Source organism: Leptinotarsa decemlineata, unplaced genomic scaffold, assembly GCF_025532065.1.
Source record: "Leptinotarsa decemlineata unplaced genomic scaffold, Ldec_3_MD MMD2_tig00004204_RagTag_RagTag, whole genome shotgun sequence".
Classification (NCBI taxonomy): domain Eukaryota; kingdom Metazoa; phylum Arthropoda; class Insecta; order Coleoptera; family Chrysomelidae; genus Leptinotarsa; species Leptinotarsa decemlineata.
The window spans coordinates 1,911,209-1,932,915 of NW_027412603.1; the positions used below are offsets into that span (position 1 = coordinate 1,911,209).

A 21,707-nucleotide genomic window follows, 5' to 3' on the forward strand; every position below is an offset into this window, starting at 1 on the left:
CAAATTTTTGTATCTAAGATAGTGCAGAGGTTAAAATTGCTTCGACAAGCTAAATGGAATAACGCACTGTTAGTAATTATATTATTATTATCCTAACTAGAACGGAAACAGTACATTTCCGTACTCGACACCGTTATCCGAAAAACCTGATTTCGGGTAAGTAGTCGAATGTGGGAAAGTATGAGTTCAGATCAAGCATTTTTCTACAAGTGAATATGTTACGAAACTCTGATAAAACTTTTATATGCGAAACAATTCCTGATCTAAATTGCTTGTATAGATATAGGGTGATGCACGCACACGAACACTTGTACAAAAAACATACAAAACAGAAACTTTTTCATAAAATTCTACATCTCTCAAAAAAATTTCCATTTCTGTTATCGAATTTATGCACCACGACAATCTACTTAGAATCATGAAATGCAAGTGCAGCGTTGCCCGATTGTGGGCTGACCAACATGCTATCCATTGAAAGTGTTCGTATAAACCTGGGCTCACAAAGACACTATTCACATCAGGTGTATACAATTACACAGCCACGCCTCCTGGCGAAGTTTTGTGAAAGTAGGTGGTGTATCAGCTATGTGTATATGGTGTAATGGTCGGCCCAACCGAAAATTTGCTAAACGTCATTTCACATGATAACATGTTCAAAAAACACAATATACAGTGGGAAACGTTGGTGAGCCCGAAACCGGGACGACCGACGTTTCCGAGGGCTGACCAGAGTTCACATCGTATATTCTACGGGCTGACAAATGACCGTTTACATATATATATATATATATATATATATATATATATATATATATATATATATATATATATATATATATATATGTATATTGAGTTTTCAACAAATGAAATATTTCATCACCAACACCAATGGCTTTTGCAGTACCTATGGTTTGGCGTGAGCCTACCAATCATACAGACGACTGTTATTTCTGCTTAACTCCTCCCATTAAGCAAGGTTTATCTATGAAGAAAAGCGGAACGATTAAATACCCTAAAACCCTAATCTCCCATCTGCTCTTCGGCCTGTACCACACTCAGACAATTTGGCAGTCCCTTCTCCACCCCAAAACTATGAAATTTTAGAGGAAGGTGATGAAGACTGTTTAGAAGGAGCAACCCATCCTTCTACATCCTATGACCCTGATTTTGAGGTAAGCGATAGGTCTAGTGACCTGCACAGAATTAGTCAAGCAGAGTTGAGTGACCTTATAAGAGATCTTCGCTTGTCTAAGGAAAAGGCTGAGCTGTTAGGGTCAAGACTACAACAGTGGAATCTTCTAAAACATGATGTGAAAATATCTCAGTACAGACAGCGTCAAAAAGATTTGCTTCCTTTTTTTGAGAAAAAAGAAAACCTCGTAGTTTGTTCTGATGTTAATGGTTTGATGGACTGCTTGAATTTGGATCACACTCCATCTGAATGGAGACTGTTTATAGACTCTTCAAAACTAAGCTTAAAAGCTGTACTTCTGCATAATGGAAATCAGCTACCCTCTATTCCTATAGATCATGCAGTTCACATGAAGGAAACGTATATAAATATGAAAACACTTCTCCAACCAATCAAATATGAACAACAAAAGTGGCACATCTGTGGTGATCTGAAAGTCATTGCTATACTCCTAGGAATGCAATAAGGGTTCACCAAGTACTGTTGTTTTTTGTGTCTGTGGGACAGTCGGGATAGAAAATCTCACTATGAAAAAATGAACTGGCCTACACGAGACCTAAACCCTAATGAGAAAAATGTAGTTTACGAGCCTCTTGTAGATCCTAAGGATGTTCCCCTTCCCCCATTACATATTAAGTTGGGACTAATGAAAAACTTTGTGAAGGCCATGGACCAGGAAGGACAAGCTTTTAAGTACTTGAGAGCAAAGTTTCCCAGGTTGAGTGATGCTAAAGTCAAAGAAGGCATCTTTATTGAGCCTCAAATCCGTGAAATCGTAAATGATCCTGCTTTTGACATGATTTTAACAGGAAATGAAAAAAGAGCCTGGGAAGCCTTTAAGGGGGTTGTACATGGGTTTTTAGGTAACAAAAGAGATGATAACTTCACAGCATTGGTTAAAGAGCTTCTTCAAGCTGACCACCAACTTGGATGCAACATGTCCTCAAAAATTCATTTTCTTCACTCTCATCTTAATTTCTTCCCACAAAACTGTGGAGCTGTGAGTGACGAACATGGAGAAAGATTCCATCAAGACATTGCCTTAATGGAACAGAGATATCAGGGCCGTTGGAATGAAGTAATGCTTGCAGACTACTGCTGGTCTGTGTGAAGGGATGCTCCAGAAGTGTTTTATAAAAGACAAGCTAAACGACAGCGATCTTACAATGAATCGGATGGACTTAATTGAAATTTGATGGTACAAACTTCTTTTATTTGTCAAAACACTAAGAATAATGTTTTTTTATTAATTTTGTACTTAAAATATTCTAAAAGAAACATAACAATATTGTTTTATGTACTTTCACTTTTCACGTATAGTATAACTACTCTTTAAGATCAAGTACTGTGTATCTCAAAAACCAGAGCTAATAAAAATTTTTCATTGTTATTTTCGTTTTTATCACCCCAAAATTAGTAGAAATTGACTAATTTAGTGTAGGAAACATTCAAAAAATATTTTTTTGTTGTGTTGTGTTATTTTCAATTATTTTTATAGCACTTTGATTATCCACGTTCAATTTTATTCTCACTTCAACATTTGTGAGTTCTTCAATTAAATGTTTCAAATATACCAGTTCCTTGACACACTCTGCAGCAGCAATGTATTCTGCTTCAGTACTGGATAGTGATACTATTGGCTGTTTTCTTGAACACCAAGAAATAGGGCCACCACAAAACATGATTTCATAGCCTGAGGTGCTTTTTCGTGTTTCAGTGTCACCCGCAAAGTCACTGTCACTGTAAGCAGTTATTTCATTCATTCCATATGTTGCGCAATATGCAATACCTTGATTTTTTGTTCCTTTCAGGTATCGGAGCACTCTCTTCATGTTGGATATATCTTTATTTGTTGGATTTTTCATTCTTCTACTTCCATATCCCACAGCATATGAGATGTCAGGGCGAGTTTTGTTTGAAAGGTAAAGCAAACTTCCTATTAAGTTTCGGTAGGGAAAGTTTGTGTTGAATACACTTTCGTCTTTTGTATCAGTCGCTAGAGGTGTTTTAGCCGGTTTCGCATTTTCCATATCAAATGATTTCAAAACATTATTTACATAATTTTCTTGACTTATGATTATTGACTCTGCTTTCTTTTCAATTTCTAGACCAAGAAAAAATTTTGAATTATCTTATGAAACAGTTTCGAATTTTTTGTCTAAGTTTTTCAAGAGATCATTCATTTCTTCTTCATTCTGTCCGATCAATATTCCATCGTCCACGTATATGGCAAGCATAAGTGAACCGGTATCATTTAAAAATATGCAGTTCTCACTTTTGAGAATGCGAAGCCCGTTTGGTCTCAAAAAATTGGTAAAAGTTTTATTTCACTCTAAGGGGGCCTGTTTTAGGTCATAAAGGGATTTTTTGAGTTTGCATACCTTGTTTTCTTCGGAGTAGCCTGCATTTCTCCATAGAGAAATGCAGTTTTTACATCAAATTTTTTGATAATATAGTTGTTGTGAGCTGCTAATGCAAATAAAATTCTCAAAGAGCTCATATTTACCACGGAACTGAATGTTTCTTTGTAATCCAGACCATATTTTTGCTCACAGCTTCGTACAACAAGTCTCGCTTTGTATCTTCCATTTTCTTTTACTTTGAAAACCCATTTACTCGACAAAATCTTCTTATCTTTCACTTCATGTTCATTCACGAACACCCATGTGTTGTTTTTCTTCAGTGATTCTTTTTCGTCTTCTATTGCTTTCAACCATTTGTCTTTTTCTTCACTATTTATTGCTTCTCCATAAGTTAAAAGTACATAATCATCGTATTTTTTTGGTGCTCTTACATCTCTTCCTCTGACAGTTGTTTGGCCTTCTCTGAATCTTAACATTCCATTGTTTTCATAAAATTCTTCTTCAGTCTTTGTTTCTTCTCTATTTTCTGGGTCCGATTCGTTTTCTGATTCCAAATCGTTATTCTCATTTACTGGTATTTCTGGATCTGTCAGTTTCTTACATTCATCATCTACCCATTCTATATTTATTTTTGATACATCCTTTTTATCCAGTAAGTTGCTATCAATCTTGTCTTCAAAAATAACATCTCTATGTATAATTATTTTACCTTTTTCATTGTCCCACAAACGGTATCCTGTTGGGAAATATCCAATGAAAATATATTGTTTACTCCTTGCGTCCAGTTTCTTCAAATAACCAAGCACCTTTGCATGTGCTTTACACCCAAATAAGTGCAGAACTGACAAATTTGGTACTTTATTAGTCCATTTTTCAGCTGGTGTTACATTTATCGTTTCAGTTGGACATATATTCAGCAGATAAACAGCAAATCTTACAGCTTCGCCCCAAAAACCTTTATCAAGGCCAGAGTCAAAGATTAACGCTCTCGCCTTTTCCATAATTGTTCTATTTAATCTCTCTGCTTTTCCATTCAGCTGAGGAGAGTGGGGTATTGTGGTGTCCATGATGATTCCCTTACATTTGTACCAATTTCTGAGGTCTGAGTCAAGATATTCACCTCCATTATCACTTCTTATTTTTGATACTTTAAGATTATGGTGAGCTTCTACTTCAAGTACATATTGTTTCAGATAATGTGAAACTTCACACTTATTTTTCAATAAGTAAACCATAGTGAAGTGGGTAAAGTCATCTAAGAAGGTTAAAATGTACCTTTTATTATCCCAAGTAACAGGATCAATAGGTCCACACAAATCCGTATGAATTATTTCAAGTGGTCTCATTGCTCTTGATCTGATTTTGTTGAATGGAAGTCGTGTTTGTTTTACTTCCAAACATATTTTACATGGTTTGCCTATTTTTTCACAGTCTGCTTTACTAATATTTATCCCTGTAGAAAGATCCAAAAGTTTTTTAATATTAATAATACTTAAATGACCCAATTTTCGGTGCCATAGTTCAGCATTTTCTTCTTTCTCAGTAAATAAACTTTCTGAATTATTGCCCAAATTCACTACGTAAAGTCCATTTTCTTTTTTCTGTCCTTCAAGAATTTTTTTGTTGTTTTTTATTATGGTTACTTTTTCCTTTTCGAATATTACTCTTCCTTCCTTTTCAGTGATTGTGTTGACTGAAATAAGGTTTTTACTTAGTTCTAGGATGTAAAGAAAATCATTTAAAACACAGTCATTTCCTTCAATGGAGCCAATACCAAAACTTTTCATATCTTCACCTTTTTAGCAACTGATATTTTGGATGTAGTTTCTTCCAAATCATTGAATATTTTTATATCATTACACATGTGACTTGACGACCCTGAATCTACCACAAAATTTTTCAATGTTTCTTTTGTTTTTATTTCGCCTTCTGTCAAAAATGCAACTTTTCTGTCATCTTTCCTTTTTCGAAAAAAACAATCTTCTTCAACATGATTAGTTTTTTACAGATGGAACAGTTCCTCCGCTGATTTTCAGTATTTTTCGTGCACGATTTTGCAAAGTGCCCAAAATTATTACATTTATAACATTTCACCTTTTCTGTGGTTCTTGTTCTGGAATTGTGTGATTTATATCCTCCTTTCTTTTCTTCATAGGTTTTGAACGCAACTGCCCCTTCTTCTTCGTTATTTTTACTTCTGGCTTCTTCAGCAATCGGTCTTGATGTTAGTTTTGTGAGTGTTCTATCTGAGCTCGGAGAAGAGTCCCAAGCAGTGTTGAAATATTTGAAACGTTCTGGTAGCGTTGATAAAATTTTAGACATTATCATTTCAAATTCTTGAGTCGGTATGCCAAGTTTTCAATTTTGCTTATATGAAGTGAAATGTCTGAACCCTTTGTATAGGAGAAGTTGAAGAATTCTCGTAGAAGGGTGCAATTCTGATCTTCTGAGTCCTTTTCATAGATGTTGTGTAGTTTTTGATACATTTCATATGATGTTTTGCAGTTTAATATATGCATTAATATTTTTTTATCGACTGTTGTGATTATTACTCTTTGACCTTTGGCGTCCTTTTTCATCCAATCAGCTTTTTTTCTGCATCGGTAATATTTTCTGCCAATAATTCTCCATTAACTATTTCACAAATGCCTTGTGACTTGAAGATTACTGTAGTTTGAAATTTCCATAATTGAAATGATTCACCATCACTCAGTTTTTCAATCGATGACAACTCTTTCATTGTCGTGTTGTTGGCGGCCATTTTTCGATATTATAGTTCTTACTTTTTGTCGTTTTTTACGTTTTAGTTTTTCAGATCGCTTCCACTATTTACTTTTGGAGCATCTGGGCCCATAACCTGATAGATTTTACTATTTTTGCCTCTATTCTGATTTTACTGTTTTGAATAAAATAAAATGATACTGCGAAGCAATCAGCAAAATTACTACTTTTTATTATATGTCATACAACTGACTTTTTACCAACCATACAATTTTACCAACTATACAACACAAAACTAAACTACGATCAGTAGATAACGACAGTATGATTCAGAAATTATTATTTCAGCTTTCTATTTTAACAAATAACCCATTTATTTTTAAAATTTTTCTGTTGGGTTCCAATGTTCACGTTCACACGTAAATGACTGAACTTCTGAGGAGAATAATAACTGAATAACAATGGAATTCTAAATCTTTGGTCTGTTCTTTCTGCACCATAGTGACTGAGCGTTCTCGGTAGTTCGTAACGCGTTCGTCACGTAATTGTCTAATTTCATCATCTCTGGTAACTTATCTTTCTATTTCTGAGTTGATCACGTGTGATCGACCAATGACTTTTCTTTTGGAGTTAGGTGGATTCCATTCAAGTTATTCATCTTTTTCCTAGATAGTTTGCAACAAACTTTCTTTGGTCTGACTCGTATAACTACAGAAATTTGAATTCTGTATTTGTGATTTTTTAGACTGATCTCTCCTTAATCTGGCTTCTAGTGATTCACAGTTGTTTTCTCATGAGAGCAAGAACATTTTTCTCGATTTTGGATTCCAAAGAAGGACTATCTAGTAGGGCCTTCCTTCAAAAAGCGATGTTATCTTCGTATACAACATCCTTTCACGGTATAGTGATAGTTGAACTAGTTGTATCCCTGTTGAAATCATGCCATGAGCCATTTGATGCCATTTTCAGAATCCCATTAATGATTTCGATATTCATCGGAGCTGGAAACTCTGAAATTCTTTTTACCATTTGTCACATACTATTTTTTTTTGAATTATCTCAGGTGTTGGCAATTCATAAGCATCCTCCTTTTTTCTCTCCACGTCGCTCAACTTATAGACGCTTCCTATGAGCTAATTGACTATCTTAAAAGCAGTTGTCGCAGCTACATACTCTATTGTCATCATAAAAAATATATCCAGGAGTCTATCAATTATTCAATTCAACTCATCATTTTGTTGAGTACAACAATATAATTCAACAAATGCATTACGAGCTCATGGCTAAGTTTTGCGCCTATAAATCTCTCTTCTTAGCCATTTGTTCCTCTTTTTGTGTGACCACTGGGTTGACTAAGCAAACTTTTTCCTTGTTTGAGTTGTCTTATGTATAACACAAATTCAAACAATTTATTTTTCTGTGACTCTTTGAAATCAAGAAGTACTAATCGAGAAAAGCTAACTATTGGCGATAAATAGCATCTTTCACTCGTCTTTCGGCAGTAACTTGTGAACTCTGTCCAAGTGATAGTCGTATTTGGCGATTTTCATAAAGTGTGTATCCTATTTGGGCCCTAAAGAACAAAATGTTTTTGGAGGTCGGAAGAGGCCATCATCATACATATGCTATAAAGGTAGTAGGTACTGTTTCGAGACCAGCAGCACATATTGATGCAAAGTACGATGAACATATTTTAGTTAAGCAGCTGAATGCCTACTGCTAATATTCCTTCAAATAATATATCGAAATGTAATAATCAGCAGAAAAAAAATGTAAGTGGATTTTTCCATTTCTTGTATTGCCTATCTGTATAGAAAGTAAGGATCGATGATGTTATATGAAAAGTGGGAAATGAATTATCGATACTTGATCAATTAGTGATTGACATTGCGTAATATTCACGCTATAAAACACATAGTCGATTCATGTAATACTAATTTTAAATAATATTTGCTATGTATTCATTGACACTAGTGAGATTAGCTCCATCATTCTAACTGACATTTTTTTCATTGTAGTTCTCACAGCGCATTTCCTGAATTTTCGACCTATCATTTTCCACCATTTTGTTCTTTTTCCCCGTTTCTATTTCGTTAAATGTGGCTGAAAATTTCAAGTATAATTTTCAGATTCTATAATGCATTTAAGATCACATCATAAGGAAAATGTGTGAAATTGTTATCAACGGTGAAAATCCGATCAAAATTATTTTAATTATCATCGGCCATGCCAGTTAACGAAAAAAAAAACACGAATATTCACGTCTTGCGAATAAACTAGGAATTATTCGACGTTGATGAGTATAAAGTTTAAATCATCACCCTCTATATTAACCACGAAAATTTGACAAGTCTGAGTGATCATTAGAGTTGATAATCATGAGCTTGACAAAAACCATGAAAATTCATCATGTAAGTTGTTTATCAAGACTACGGAACCAAAAAACATCGAAATTACCATATATCCAAGCGATAAAATTTCCATAACCAATAGATAAGCATTCAACACGACCACTTGCCATCTTGCTGAACCGACGTTTGATAACTATAATATGATGTTATCTATGACATACAAACATACAGGTGATTTCCTAATTGCAGTAAGGAATACAAGGGCGCGTTCGACAGATAATTTTATGGGAAAATATTTCATAAAATCATAGGAATGAAAATAAATTATTTCCAAAATACAGGATATCAAACTTACAAATTTGACAATTATTTAATTAACATTAAACGTTTTGTTAGGTGAAACGTATGAAAATTACACTTTGTTATTCTATGATTTGTTTTCGTAGATTGCTTAATTAAAAAAAATCAACATAAACTACTATATTGTATATTCATCGATAACACATTAATCAATTTCTGTATTGCTATGTATATGAGACATGAAGTAAACTTATTAAAATTGATCACCAATATCAATTAGAAGAAAATGTTTTTCAGAAACTTCAACATCCTGTCTCTTCTTCATAAAACTAGTTACTGAACACGCACTTACATTTTTTCACCGCAGTCAGGAAACACCTTGTATATTGTTGAATATTCGAACATATATTGAAATACCCAACATTCTACTCTTTGAAATACAAAATTATGAATGATTAAATATTTCACTTCGGAAGTCTTGAAAATAAGTTTCTCAAGTAAACGACATTCAGCAAATTGTGAGGCAAAACGATCCAACCATAGAAATTCAATGATTTGATAGACCATTTTCTCAAAACTACACCAGTAATGTATAGTATGGACGTAAATACACAACCCCCACCTAACTTTCAAATTAGGCAAGATATAAAAGTTGGACAAAATGTTTGTGAAATGAAATAATTTTCATTACTCTTTAAGAGAAAGTCAATGATGTGACGTCAGTCATCGCAAAGAGGGCGTTGTCAACTTTCATTCAAATAGAAAGAGGAGTCTTATGAACTTCCAACCTTTACTGTTTTAAATTTGGATTATCGGTTGCAGATCTATTGGTGTATGCACTGGAGACTGGAAAAAGTGATTATTCGTAATTTTGCAACCAAAAGGGAATTAAAACAGCTCCGAAGTCATCACAGGTCAGATTAAATTTGAAATGTGTAAGAGAAAGAAATTGTGGACGGAAATGAATCCTATTGAGAATAAAATTGAACCAAGGTGTCCAACAAATAAGCGAATTTCTGTTTTTAACTCGATTTAGGGTTTTTTGTGATGTAGATAAACATCTGTACTCTGTTCCCTTGTAATAGGGAATTATTGTGTTAGCTTGACAGCTGTCACTATCGATACTAAGAATTTGATTCATTTCATTTCCTTCAAATTGTCAAAAACATCTCTTGAAAAAGAGAAGTAATCCGTGGTTACGCCAAGGCCGGCCGTAATTTTCATAAGGCAAAAGTTCTGTTCAATGCAAGATTTTCCAATAACTCAATCTGCCAGGACACAACATGGAAGCTGGCTAGAATATCCGTCGGCTTGAGCGTTGATTCTCTGATTTCACCAACGAAATCCGTCGAATCCATGACGTAGGAGTTTGTTTCCTGCATGAGGCTGGAGGACTGTGGCTAGATGTTTCGCCAGGTAGTAGATTGGTGAGCCTAGGGCTAAGTATCATGTCAGTTTTGTATACTCCAGGAAGACCATAGAGCCTTGATGAAACGGCTTCAGTTCTGAGAATGGTTCTCTGTGTGGTTTTTGACAGTGAGGAAGACTTAGTGATTTTGTTAACGTTTGTTAGCTTTGATTGTGTTGGATCTCGTTTGAGTTTGCGGTAGTTTACAGGGTCTAGTAGTATGTACCGTATATCCCTCGGATCACAGACAGAATTGGAAAACTAGTGGAGAAACACGACATTTAAATAGTTTTTAAACCCACCAGGAAGGTACAACAAAGCCTCAGGTCGGCAGAAGACGAAAGGGAGTCACTATCAGCAGAAGGGACCTGTCGCATACCGTGCACTTGTGGGAAGGTATATATCGGAACCATCAAAAGTGTCATGGAAACAAGGCTAGAGGAGCATGAAATAAACCCCAGACTGGGTCAAACAGACATGTCATCTGCGGCAGAACACGCACTTAGCGAAGGAAACCACATTATTATATTTGAAACACAGAATTCATTGCCCCCAATAATGAATACTATGGCCATCTGGTACGGAAAGCAATAGTTATCCACAAACACACGGATCATTTCAACAGAAAAGAGGAAGCGGTGAAGCTCAATAGAATATGAAATCCCATTCTAAGAAGTTCAAGTATAGCGAAAGCATAACTGCAGGTAGAAAAAAGTCAATGAACGTAAACGACGAATTACCGGATATACGTAAAGGTATTAGATTTCCAAACTACCTGACACAGCATAAATACGCGTTACGAAACTGTAATTTTCAGTCATCTGATAGTAATCCAGAATGAAAGATGCTGAAGAAGATAGCCACTCATGCCAGCGAAACGCCAAGGAGAAATTCCAAAAATCCACGACCTTCGAACTCGAAATATAGTTACAATAAGAACTACGACCGCAAAAGCATTAATTATTTTGACGCTTCAATGAGTTATTTCAAAAATAATATTGTTCTTATAGATTTTCGAAATAGTCTCAAAACATCAAAAGCATTGGGCCGTTATTTCACCATTAAAGATCGAAACGTAAACAAGTAAAGTTTCATTGTGTGAGCGTAATTTTTATTGTTGAAACTGCTGTTGAGGAATGTTACCGGAGTTTTTCCCAACACCAAACCGTTATTTTAACACATCGACACGTGTTTCGATACGTGTTCTGGGTACCTGCGTCTTGAGTGTCTTGAATTGATTCCACAATATTGTCTTATCTACTAGTCTTAAATTAATTTTATAATGTGTTGTTATGTAATAGTTGGGTGAATCTAATTATTAAAATATTATAAGCTACTAGTCTCAAATTAATTTAAGACTAGTAGATAGGGCAATATTGTGAAATTAATTTTATGTAGCTTATAATTTTTGGGAAAGAAAGTTTTTGACTTTCTACTACTCCATAATATTTTGATTATTAGATTCACCTAAATATCACATAAGGACACATGGTAAAATTAATTCAAGCATGATAAGTCATAGAAAAGGCAATATTTTGAACTTAAATTTATATACCTAGCCAGGGACGCGCCAAGTAACTTCGGCGCCGTCGTGCGAAATATTGATAAGCGCCTTTATCAAAATTATCAGGGTAGAAATATTATAATCAATCACTCCTTCCCATTTCAGCGTGGAAAACTATGAAATTTTTTCTACATCTACCTAGAGTTTTTTTGAAGAAAACAATAAGTACACAGTACACTTATAAAAAATAATATATTAAACACTATATTGGCTATATTGCACAATAAAACAGAACAGAATAAAAACTATGTTAAAGTTATAAAACATTACTTAAAATTATTAAAAAACTGAAGATCAAATAAAACATATTTAGATTGCGATTCTTTTCTAAACAAATACACTCATTATGATGAAAACCAACGGAAATTTCTTATAGAAATTGAACTTTTCTTGCTTTACCTTTGGCAAATTCATTAATTAGATTTTCAATATTCAGCTCCTTTAACAACTCAGTTTCTATAGAAATAATAGCAAGATTTTCTAGCCGCTCCTAACCCATTCTAGATCTTAAGTAATTCTTAATTATTCGTTTGAAGGTGATTGACAATGTTTCGTGATGAATTTTATTTTTTTCTTTTTTCATTCCTTTATTTTTATTTATTCAATTATTATATTTTTACTTGTAGGTTATTTCACTATCATTTCATTTCAGGTTTATTGTTGTTTAATATAATTGTTATTTTTCAACTATTCTTTTTTAATTATTCTTTTTTACTTGTTTCAGGGATTTCAAATCATTTTATATAGTAGACAATGGAAGTCCGAACTAGTGAAATAATTCTTAATTAGTTTAAGTTTAGAAAATGATCTCTCGGCTGAAGCTACAGAAATCGGTATAGTTAATAATATACGTAACGCAATAGTAATGTTTGGGAATGAGTGGGCCAAGTTATTTTTTGCAATGTGATTAAGTGTTTCTACTACAGATGTTACCTTTCCGTCGCAAACTTGTAGAAATTGTAATTCGGTTAAAAGTTCCGTTCCGTCTATGTCTCTCTCGTTTCGATTTTTGTCAATTAACGCTTCTTCAAGTTTTTTACAAAAAATTAAATTGATCTTCATCAGAATACTTGCCGAAATCCTCAGTATTCCACAAAAATTTGAAAACATCGGCATGGGAGTATAACAGCTCAAATCTCTCATTTACAGATGAAAGAGTAATATCTAGCATTCCAAAAAAACAGTTGACTTTGAATTTTAATTCTTGGTTTTCAATTGGCTGATCTTCACTTTCATAGGAAAATTGTTTTTTTATTCTTCGTGGCCGTAAGGTTTCTGCACTTTTGAATTTCGCATCTACGTCAAGGCAGTTGCCAATTCTTTGGCATCTACCAGCATCTCACTGAAGCCTTTCTTCGCCACTTCGCCTTTCCGATAACGTTTTACAAGTTCAAACAAGAAAACTCTTGCCGCGGCGCCTACACTTCTAGAGAAGACAAGTAAGTAGGTAGTTTAAATAGCAATAATTTCAAATTTCACCACCGGTCAGCATTGGTGAGTAATAAAATTTCACCATCGGTATTGGTAGAAACATTTTTTACGTTGATTTTTTGTAAAGTTTCAAAAAATCCTTAGTTTTGGATTGAATATTTATTCAATTTTGCCAACTCAAAGGGCGCCTTTAACGCCTTGGCGTTAAAGGCGTTAAAGGCCTTAGTTTTGGATTGAATATTTATTCAATTTTGCCAACTCAAAGGGCGCCTTTAACGCCTTGGCGTTAAAGGCGTTAAAGGCCTTAGTTTTGGATTGAATATTTATTCAATTTTGCCAACTCAAAGGGCGCCTTTAACGCCTTGGCGTTAAAGGCCTTAGTTTTGGATTGAATATTTATTCAATTTTGCCAACTCAAAGGGCGCCTTTAACGCCTTGGCGTTAAAGGCGTTAAAGGCCTTAGTTTTGGATTGAATATTTATTCAATTTTGCCAACTCAAAGGGCGCCTTTAACGCCTTGGCGTTAAAGGCGTTAAAGGCCTTAGTTTTGGATTGAATATTTATTCAATTTTGCCAACTCAAAGGGCGCCTTTAACGCCTTGGCGTTAAAGGCGTTAAAGGCCTTAGTTTTGGATTGAATATTTATTCAATTTTGCCAACTCAAAGGGCGCCTTTAACGCCTTTGCGTTAAAGGCGTTAAAGGCCTTAGTTTTGGATTGAATATTTATTCAATTTTGCCAACTCAAAGGGCGCCTTTAACGCCTTGGCGTTAAAGGCGTTAAAGGCCTTAGTTTTGGATTGAATATTTATTCAATTTTGCCAACTCAAAGGGCGCCTTTAACGCCTTGGCGTTAAAGGCCTTAGTTTTGGATTGAATATTTATTCAATTTTGCCAACTCAAAGGGCGCCTTTAACGCCTTGGCGTTAAAGGCGTTAAAGGCCTTAGTTTTGGATTGAATATTTATTCAATTTTGCCAACTCAAAGGGCGCCTTTAACGCCTTGGCGTTAAAGGCGTTAAAGGCCTTAGTTTTGGATTGAATATTTATTCAATTTTGCCAACTCAAAGGGCGCCTTTAACGCCTTGGCGTTAAAGGCGTTAAAGGCCTTAGTTTTGGATTGAATATTTATTCAATTTTGCCAACTCAAAGGGCGCCTTTAACGCCTTGGCGTTAAAGGCGTTAAAGGCCTTAGTTTTGGATTGAATATTTATTCAATTTTGCCAACTCAAAGGGCGCCTTTAACGCCTTGGCGTTAAAGGCGTTAAAGGCCTTAGTTTTGGATTGAATACTTATTCAATTTTGCCAACTCAAAGGGCGCCTTTAACGCCTTGGCGTTAAAGGCGTTAAAGGCCTTAGTTTTGGATTGAATATTTATTCAATTTTGCCAACTCAAAGGGCGCCTTTAACGCCTTGGCGTTAAAGGCGTTAAAGGCCTTAGTTTTGGATTGAATATTTATTCAATTTTGCCAACTCAAAGGGCGCCTTTAACGCCTTGGCGTTAAAGGCGTTAAAGGCCTTAGTTTTGGATTGAATATTTATTCAATTTTGCCAACTCAAAGGGCGCCTTTAACGCCTTGGCGTTAAAGGCGTTAAAGGCCTTAGTTTTGGATTGAATATTTATTCAATTTTGCCAACTCAAAGGGCGCCTTTAACGCCTTGGCGTTAAAGGCGTTAAAGGCCTTAGTTTTGGATTGAATATTTATTCAATTTTGCCAACTCAAAGGGCGCCTTTAACGCCTTGGCGTTAAAGGCGTTAAAGGCCTTAGTTTTGGATTGAATACTTATTCAATTTTGCCAACTCAAAGGGCGCCTTTAACGCCTTGGCGTTAAAGGCGTTAAAGGCCTTAGTTTTGGATTGAATATTTATTCAATTTTGCCAACTCAAAGGGCACCTTTAACGCCTTGGCGCCGTCGTGCGCCGCACGACCTTGCCCATATGGACGGCGCGTCCCTGTACCTAGCTGATTTCAATTATTAGATTCAGCTGACTATTACATAACGACACATTGTAAAATCAATTTAATACTAGTAGATAAGGCAATATTGTGAAGTTAATTCAAGACACATAATACGCAGGTACCTAAAACATGTATCTGTGGTATAAATAAGGATAGCTTTGTGGGTATGATTAGTTTGATCATCCTGTTGAAGATGATTACTAGGTGATCGAAACACGTGTTGAGGAATTAAAAATAACGGTTTGGTGTTGGAAAAAACTACAGTAATATTCATCACTAGGTCGAAGGTTTTTAAACAGTGCATAACAAGAAACTACTGTTCTTCAATCCAATTGAGTTACGATAAATTTCAGGAATAGCCTCAAGCTGAACTTCACCACAAGCAAATCATTAATGTTTCCTTGTTATTGGTCTGATAGTCTCATCATTATTATTATTGTCTACCTCAATATCGATATTTTTTTGTATATATTTGATTATTGAAAATGTTTCAATATATTTTGACTGCCAGTTTTTCAGGTAGTTGAAATATCTTCAGATATCAATACAAATTAACGCTTACTGAAACATTACCTTTCAAGGGTTGACTACTCTTTTCAAGTAATATACGTCGAAAAATAGATAAGGATGGGTTTTTTCATTTAACAACATTTGTGCCGATGTGTACGGCAACTTTCGAAAAGTCGAAACATATGTAAGCTAAGGATTAACGATGTAACATCTCAGGCACAGGTCAGACAATGCTCTGTGAACCCATCGTCACAGAGTTAGAATTTGATCAAGTCACTTATTTTAACTTATGAACTTAAAAAAATATAATTACTCTGAAAGTTATGTTGATTCTCCTTCAGAACACTTATAGGAAATATGGGGAATATCTGACGCTGCTAATTTTGGAATCTCAATTTTAAAATGGAAATCTTTTCGAAAACAACATATTACCATTCAAAATTTTCATTGTAAAATTTGATTTTCTCTTCAACAAAACGATTCATACAGGTGATTTCATTTCATTTTTCAGATTCAGACAATTATAGACTTTCATGTTATTTTCAAGACTTCGATGATTCAATTTTGGATTACTTGAATGTGAAAACTCACCAGAAGAATAATTTGGAAATGAAGTTTGCCTTCACTTTAGGATTATCTAATTTGAGTTTATGTACAACATCCATTTTGCACACCAATATCGCTCTCAGGTACACTCACTTCGATATCATCTACCGAACTAACACGAACTATCAGTGAGTCACATGCCAAACAAAAGTCATTAAAATAATCAGCGTTACAATTGATTTTTAAATATTGTGGTTTTCAGAATCACTTTAATAGGGCAACTAGCATATAGTGGTTTTGAACCGACTATTTGAAATTCTGATAATTTAGAGTAATTGAAACAGTGATCAAAGTATTTTCGTCAAAAATATTTATTGATTGACACAATGTGAAAACACACAAATCTGCATTTTGCCAGTAGAATATACTTTTTGCTGTCTTGATATCACATAAAAACTACGTGGCTACTGAAAAAAATTACATCATACGGTCCAAAACAAAAAATATTTTGAGTAATTTCTATCGGATAGGCGCAATTGAGAATAAATATATTTGTCTTTTATAACTATTATACAGGCTGATTCACGGTGGATGGCACATTAGACGTTTCTGGTGAACCAGACAACGGATGACTTTGAAAATTCAATGTAGGCCATATTCGGACATTCTCTAGCCAACTAAAATATTTTCGACAATGCGGTGTTGCCGTTTCTATTAGAAAGCAGTAGCAACTTTGATTTTTCAAATGGAATACTCTGTATATAATATTATTTTTGGAATCTCCAACAATTGTTCGACAACTTTTCTTGATATTTCCCTATGCCTATCTGTTACCGTTTTCGAAATAAAAATTAATTTCAATTTTTTTCTTCGAAAATCATGACTTCTAAAAATGCCGATATCTTTTAATTAAGAAGTACTATGATATCGAAATTTGGTTTGGAGTTAGGTGATACTTGGACACTTCCCACACGTCAGCCTAATCTCCGTTACTTCAATACAGGGTGGTAAAAAAATACAGTTTTTTCGTTTGCTTGAAAAAGTTGCTGAAATTTGATTATTTTAAATAGAACCCCCCGTATATTATTGAAAATTCGGAAAGCTGCTGAAATTTGCTTTCTTTCTATGTATATCATACCTATACCTAACTAGTCAAGTTTCGGACGTATGAACATTTATTTGTGAAAATGTCCCTTCAGAATGGTATTTCCATTCGGTATTTGGTAAGCAGGCCATGATTACTATTTGACAGTAGCGTTGTGACATTCTCCTAATAATATCGACATTTTCGTCACTTCAGAAGTTGCAAATACCTTCAAAACGATGGAACAAAACTATTCAAACGAAGTTCTTATGAATTTGTTTATTATTTTTGGACAGTGTGACAAAATTATCAGCAGAACATGTAGAAAGTTGAAATGTATCCGAATCTACCGCCAATGAACCTCAAGAAATTTATACGAATTCAGAACAATTTCAATGCATTTGGATCAACTTTAAAAGCACCAAGAAACTTGCCTCGATCCGTAACTTTCGAAGACAACCAGATTAATGTCTTAGCATATTTTCACGCATTCCCCGAGTCATCGATAAGAAGTGCTGAAGAAGATTTGGGTATAAAATATTCATCGGTTCAAAGAATCTTGCGAAGACATAAAATGCATGATTATAAATTCACCAAAATTCAAGCAATGAAGCCTCAAGATCCTCAACAGAGAGTAGAATTTTGTGAAATGTTGTTGACACGCATTCAAGAAGATCCACGTTTTTTAAATAAAATCATTTGGACTGATGAATCGAAATTTTCGAGAGAAGGGATTTTCAATAGAAAAAATCGTCATTATTGGTCCAGTGAAAATCCTCACGTCACAAAAGAAGCCGGATTTCAAGAAAAATTTAGTTTTAATGTCTTCTGCATGTTGATGGACAACAAATTGAGGTACGTGATATACGAGGAGTCATTAACATCCAGAAGCTACCTGAATATTTTGGAGAATACTGTAGACAGTTTCGTGGATAATCTGCCACTCGAAGATTATCGAAACTGTTGGTACCAACTAGACGGAGCTCCTGCACATTGCACAAGAGAAGTGAGCGCAGAACTGGATAGACTATTTGACGATCGGTGGATGAGGCGCTTGGGACCATGGAATTGGCCAGCGAGATCACCCGATCTTAATTCATTAGATTTTTATTTGTGGGGAATGTTTAAAGAAAAAGTTTACAAAATACCCGTGCGTTCGAGAGATGAATTGTTAGAAAGGATTGCCCAAACATTTGAAGATTTGGATCCCAAAAATCAGATCTGCCACCACGAAAGCAGTCAACACCCGCATTTTAAAGTGCTTGGAAGTGAACGGCCAGCGATTCGAATATATTTTGAAATATTCCACATGATTGTTCTACTTTTTTATAATTATTCATATCAATATTTCCAATTTCAAGTTTCTTGGTGCTTTTTTAAAGTTTATCCAAACATATTGAAATTGTTCTGAATTCGTATAAATTTCTTGAGGTTCATTGGCGGTAGATTCGGATACATTTCATTGAACTTTCTACATGTTCTGCTGATAATTTTGTCACACTGTCCGAAAATAATAAACAAATTCATAAGAACTTCGTTTGAATAGATTTGTTCCATCGTTTTGAAGGTATTTGCAACTTCTGAAGTGACGAAAATGTCGATATTATTAGGAGAATGTCACAACGCTACTGTCAAATAGTAATCATGGCCTGCTTACCAAATACCGAATGGAAATACCATTCTGAAGGGACATTTTCACAAATAAATGTTCATATGTCCGAAACTTGAGTAGTTAGGTATAGGTATGATATACATAGAAAGAAAGCAAATTTCAGCAGCTTTTCGAATTTTTAATAATATACAGGGTGTTCCATTTGAAATAATCAAATTTCAGCAACTTTTTCAAGCAAACGAAAAAACTGTATTTTTTACCACCCTGTATTGAAGTAACGGAGACGTGTGAGAAGTGTCCAAGTATCACCTAACTCCAAACCAAATTTCGATATCATAGTACTTCTCAACTGAAAGATATTGGCATTTTTAGAAGTCATGATTTTCGAAGAAAAAAATTGAAATTAATTTTTATTTCGAAAACGGTAACAGATAGGTATAGGGAAATATCAAGAAGAGTTGTCGGGCAATTGTTGGAGATTCCAAAAATAATATTATATATAGAGTGTTCCATTTGAAAAATCAAAGTTGCAACTGCTTTCTAATAGAAGCGGCAACACCGCATTGTCGAAAATATTTTAGTTGGCTAGAGAATGTCCGAATATGCCCTCCATTGAATTTTCAAAGTGATCCGTTGTCTGGTTCACCAGAAACGTCTAATGTGCCATCGACCGTGATGGCACATTAGACGTTGATGTATATATATATATATATATACATATATATATATATATACATATATATATATATATATATATATATATATATATATATATATATATATATGCATATATATATATATTAGAAAGCAGATTTGGGTCAGTATTGCATTCTTCTGCAAATCAATTGCGAGTTGGACCCAAATGATATAACTCGAAATTGGTCATAGGAAGCTGATTTATTATGGAGCCAAAGAATAGAGTTAATGGCAGAGGTGCCCAAATACTAGCCAAGGTTGGAATAAGGCAAGTTAATGACATTATTACAATGCACATTGATTTTATTAAATAATTTTTGTAGATTAGAAAAAAATGACAGTGGCTCATGGAGAGTCCACAATAATGCTGCATCCACTTCTACGTATGAGGAGACACGTGTTGCATTTAATGATGAATCTTTGTTGGACCAACCAAGTGGTTCACGATTATTATCAGCATATGATGCGAGTGACTATAGCGTTTCATCACAGTTTGATGATTCGGATGCCGACAAAGATTATTTGTTGTCCTCAGAATCAACTAGTGATTCGAGTTCTACCTCGGCTGAAGAAGTCGACAACCAAGCTGAAATGGAAAAAGAAAACGAAGTCGAAAAAAAAATTACAAGTAGAAAGAGACGAGCAAATCCGTCACAATGGAAAAGAAATAAAAGGAAGTTCCTACGAAACTGTGGGCAAGAATATAAATCAAAGAAAAATAATATAGTTAGTGCGCGACACCTACGGTCTCCTTGAGGAGAAACTTGCAGACTGAAATGTTCCAGTAAATTTACAGAAAATGAACGTCTGAAAATATTTGAAAAATTTTGGGATTTAGGGGATATCAACAAACAAAGATTTTTTATTATGAATTCTATTGAAATACTTACGCCGAGATACAGATATCCCGTTTTGAAGAAAGGAACGGTTCGTCAAAATAATCATTCTTTTTTTTTGGAAAAAGATAACGTAAAAATGAGGGTTTGTAAGACTTTTTCCATGGCAACTCTGGACATTTCTATTCGATGTATCCGAACCGTTCTCAGTAAATCTAAAGATGGTTTCATTGAAAATGACAGGAGAGGAAAACACCTCAACCATCTCACAGTTCCCGAAGATATTAAGGCAGGTGTTCGTTCACATATTTCTAGTATACCTGTGATGGAGAGCCACTATACACGTGGTAATTCTTCAAAATCTTACATAGAAGGAGGAAAAACACTAGCACAGTTACACAGAGATTATAGGTCTGAATGTGAAGCATAAAATAGGACACCTGCAAAATTTTTCACGTACAGAGAGATATTTAACTATGAATTTAATCTTGAGTTCTTCAAACCAAAAAAAGATTTATGTGAGACCTGTGAGGCATACAAAAATTTGATAGGCGATGAAAAAATGAAACTTGAACTCAAATACCAAACTCATCTTGAAGAAAAGGAGTTAAGCAGAATTGAAAAAGATAATGATAAGAAATGTATTGATAAGTTACACATTGTTGCTTGCTTTGATCTGCAGGCTGCATTACCAACACCAAAGGGAGAAATTTCCACATTCTACTATAAAAGTAAATTATCTACTTATAACTTCACTGTATGCGGCCTTCAGACAAAAGGATTGGACGAAGTACATAGTTATCTTTGGCACGAGGGAGAGGGTAAGAAGGGAGCAGCTGAAATAGGTTCCTGTTCACTCGAATATCTAGAAGAAACAGCTGCTTCTACTGGACGATGAAAATCTTGAAATAACTCTTTCTACTCCGACAATTGTGGTGGACAGGGGAAAAACAAATACATTATAATTGCATATCTTTACGCAGTTACCCACTTTAAAATCAAATCTATTTGTCACAAGTTTTTAGTTGTGGGACACACACAAAATGAGGGTGATTGTTGTCACTCTTTAATTGAGAAAAACATCAAATTGGCTTTGAGAGCGGGACCTATTTATGTACCAACACAATTTGCTGCT

At 34.6% G+C, this 21,707-nt stretch overlaps 1 protein-coding gene across 1 annotated transcript in view; it reads right to left on the minus strand.

The window, feature by feature from the left end:
* LOC111516582 (ATP-binding cassette sub-family C member 4) overlaps positions 1-16,546 on the minus strand; it is a 292,552-nt gene extending 276,006 nt beyond the window's left edge. Inside the window, exon 1 of the mRNA XM_074178651.1 lies at positions 16,390-16,546. Coding sequence (XP_074034752.1) covers positions 16,390-16,463 — 74 coding nt within the window. The 5' untranslated portion in view covers positions 16,464-16,546. The remainder of the gene's footprint in view (positions 1-16,389) is intronic.
* Between the last annotated feature and the right edge of the window lie 5,161 nt (positions 16,547-21,707).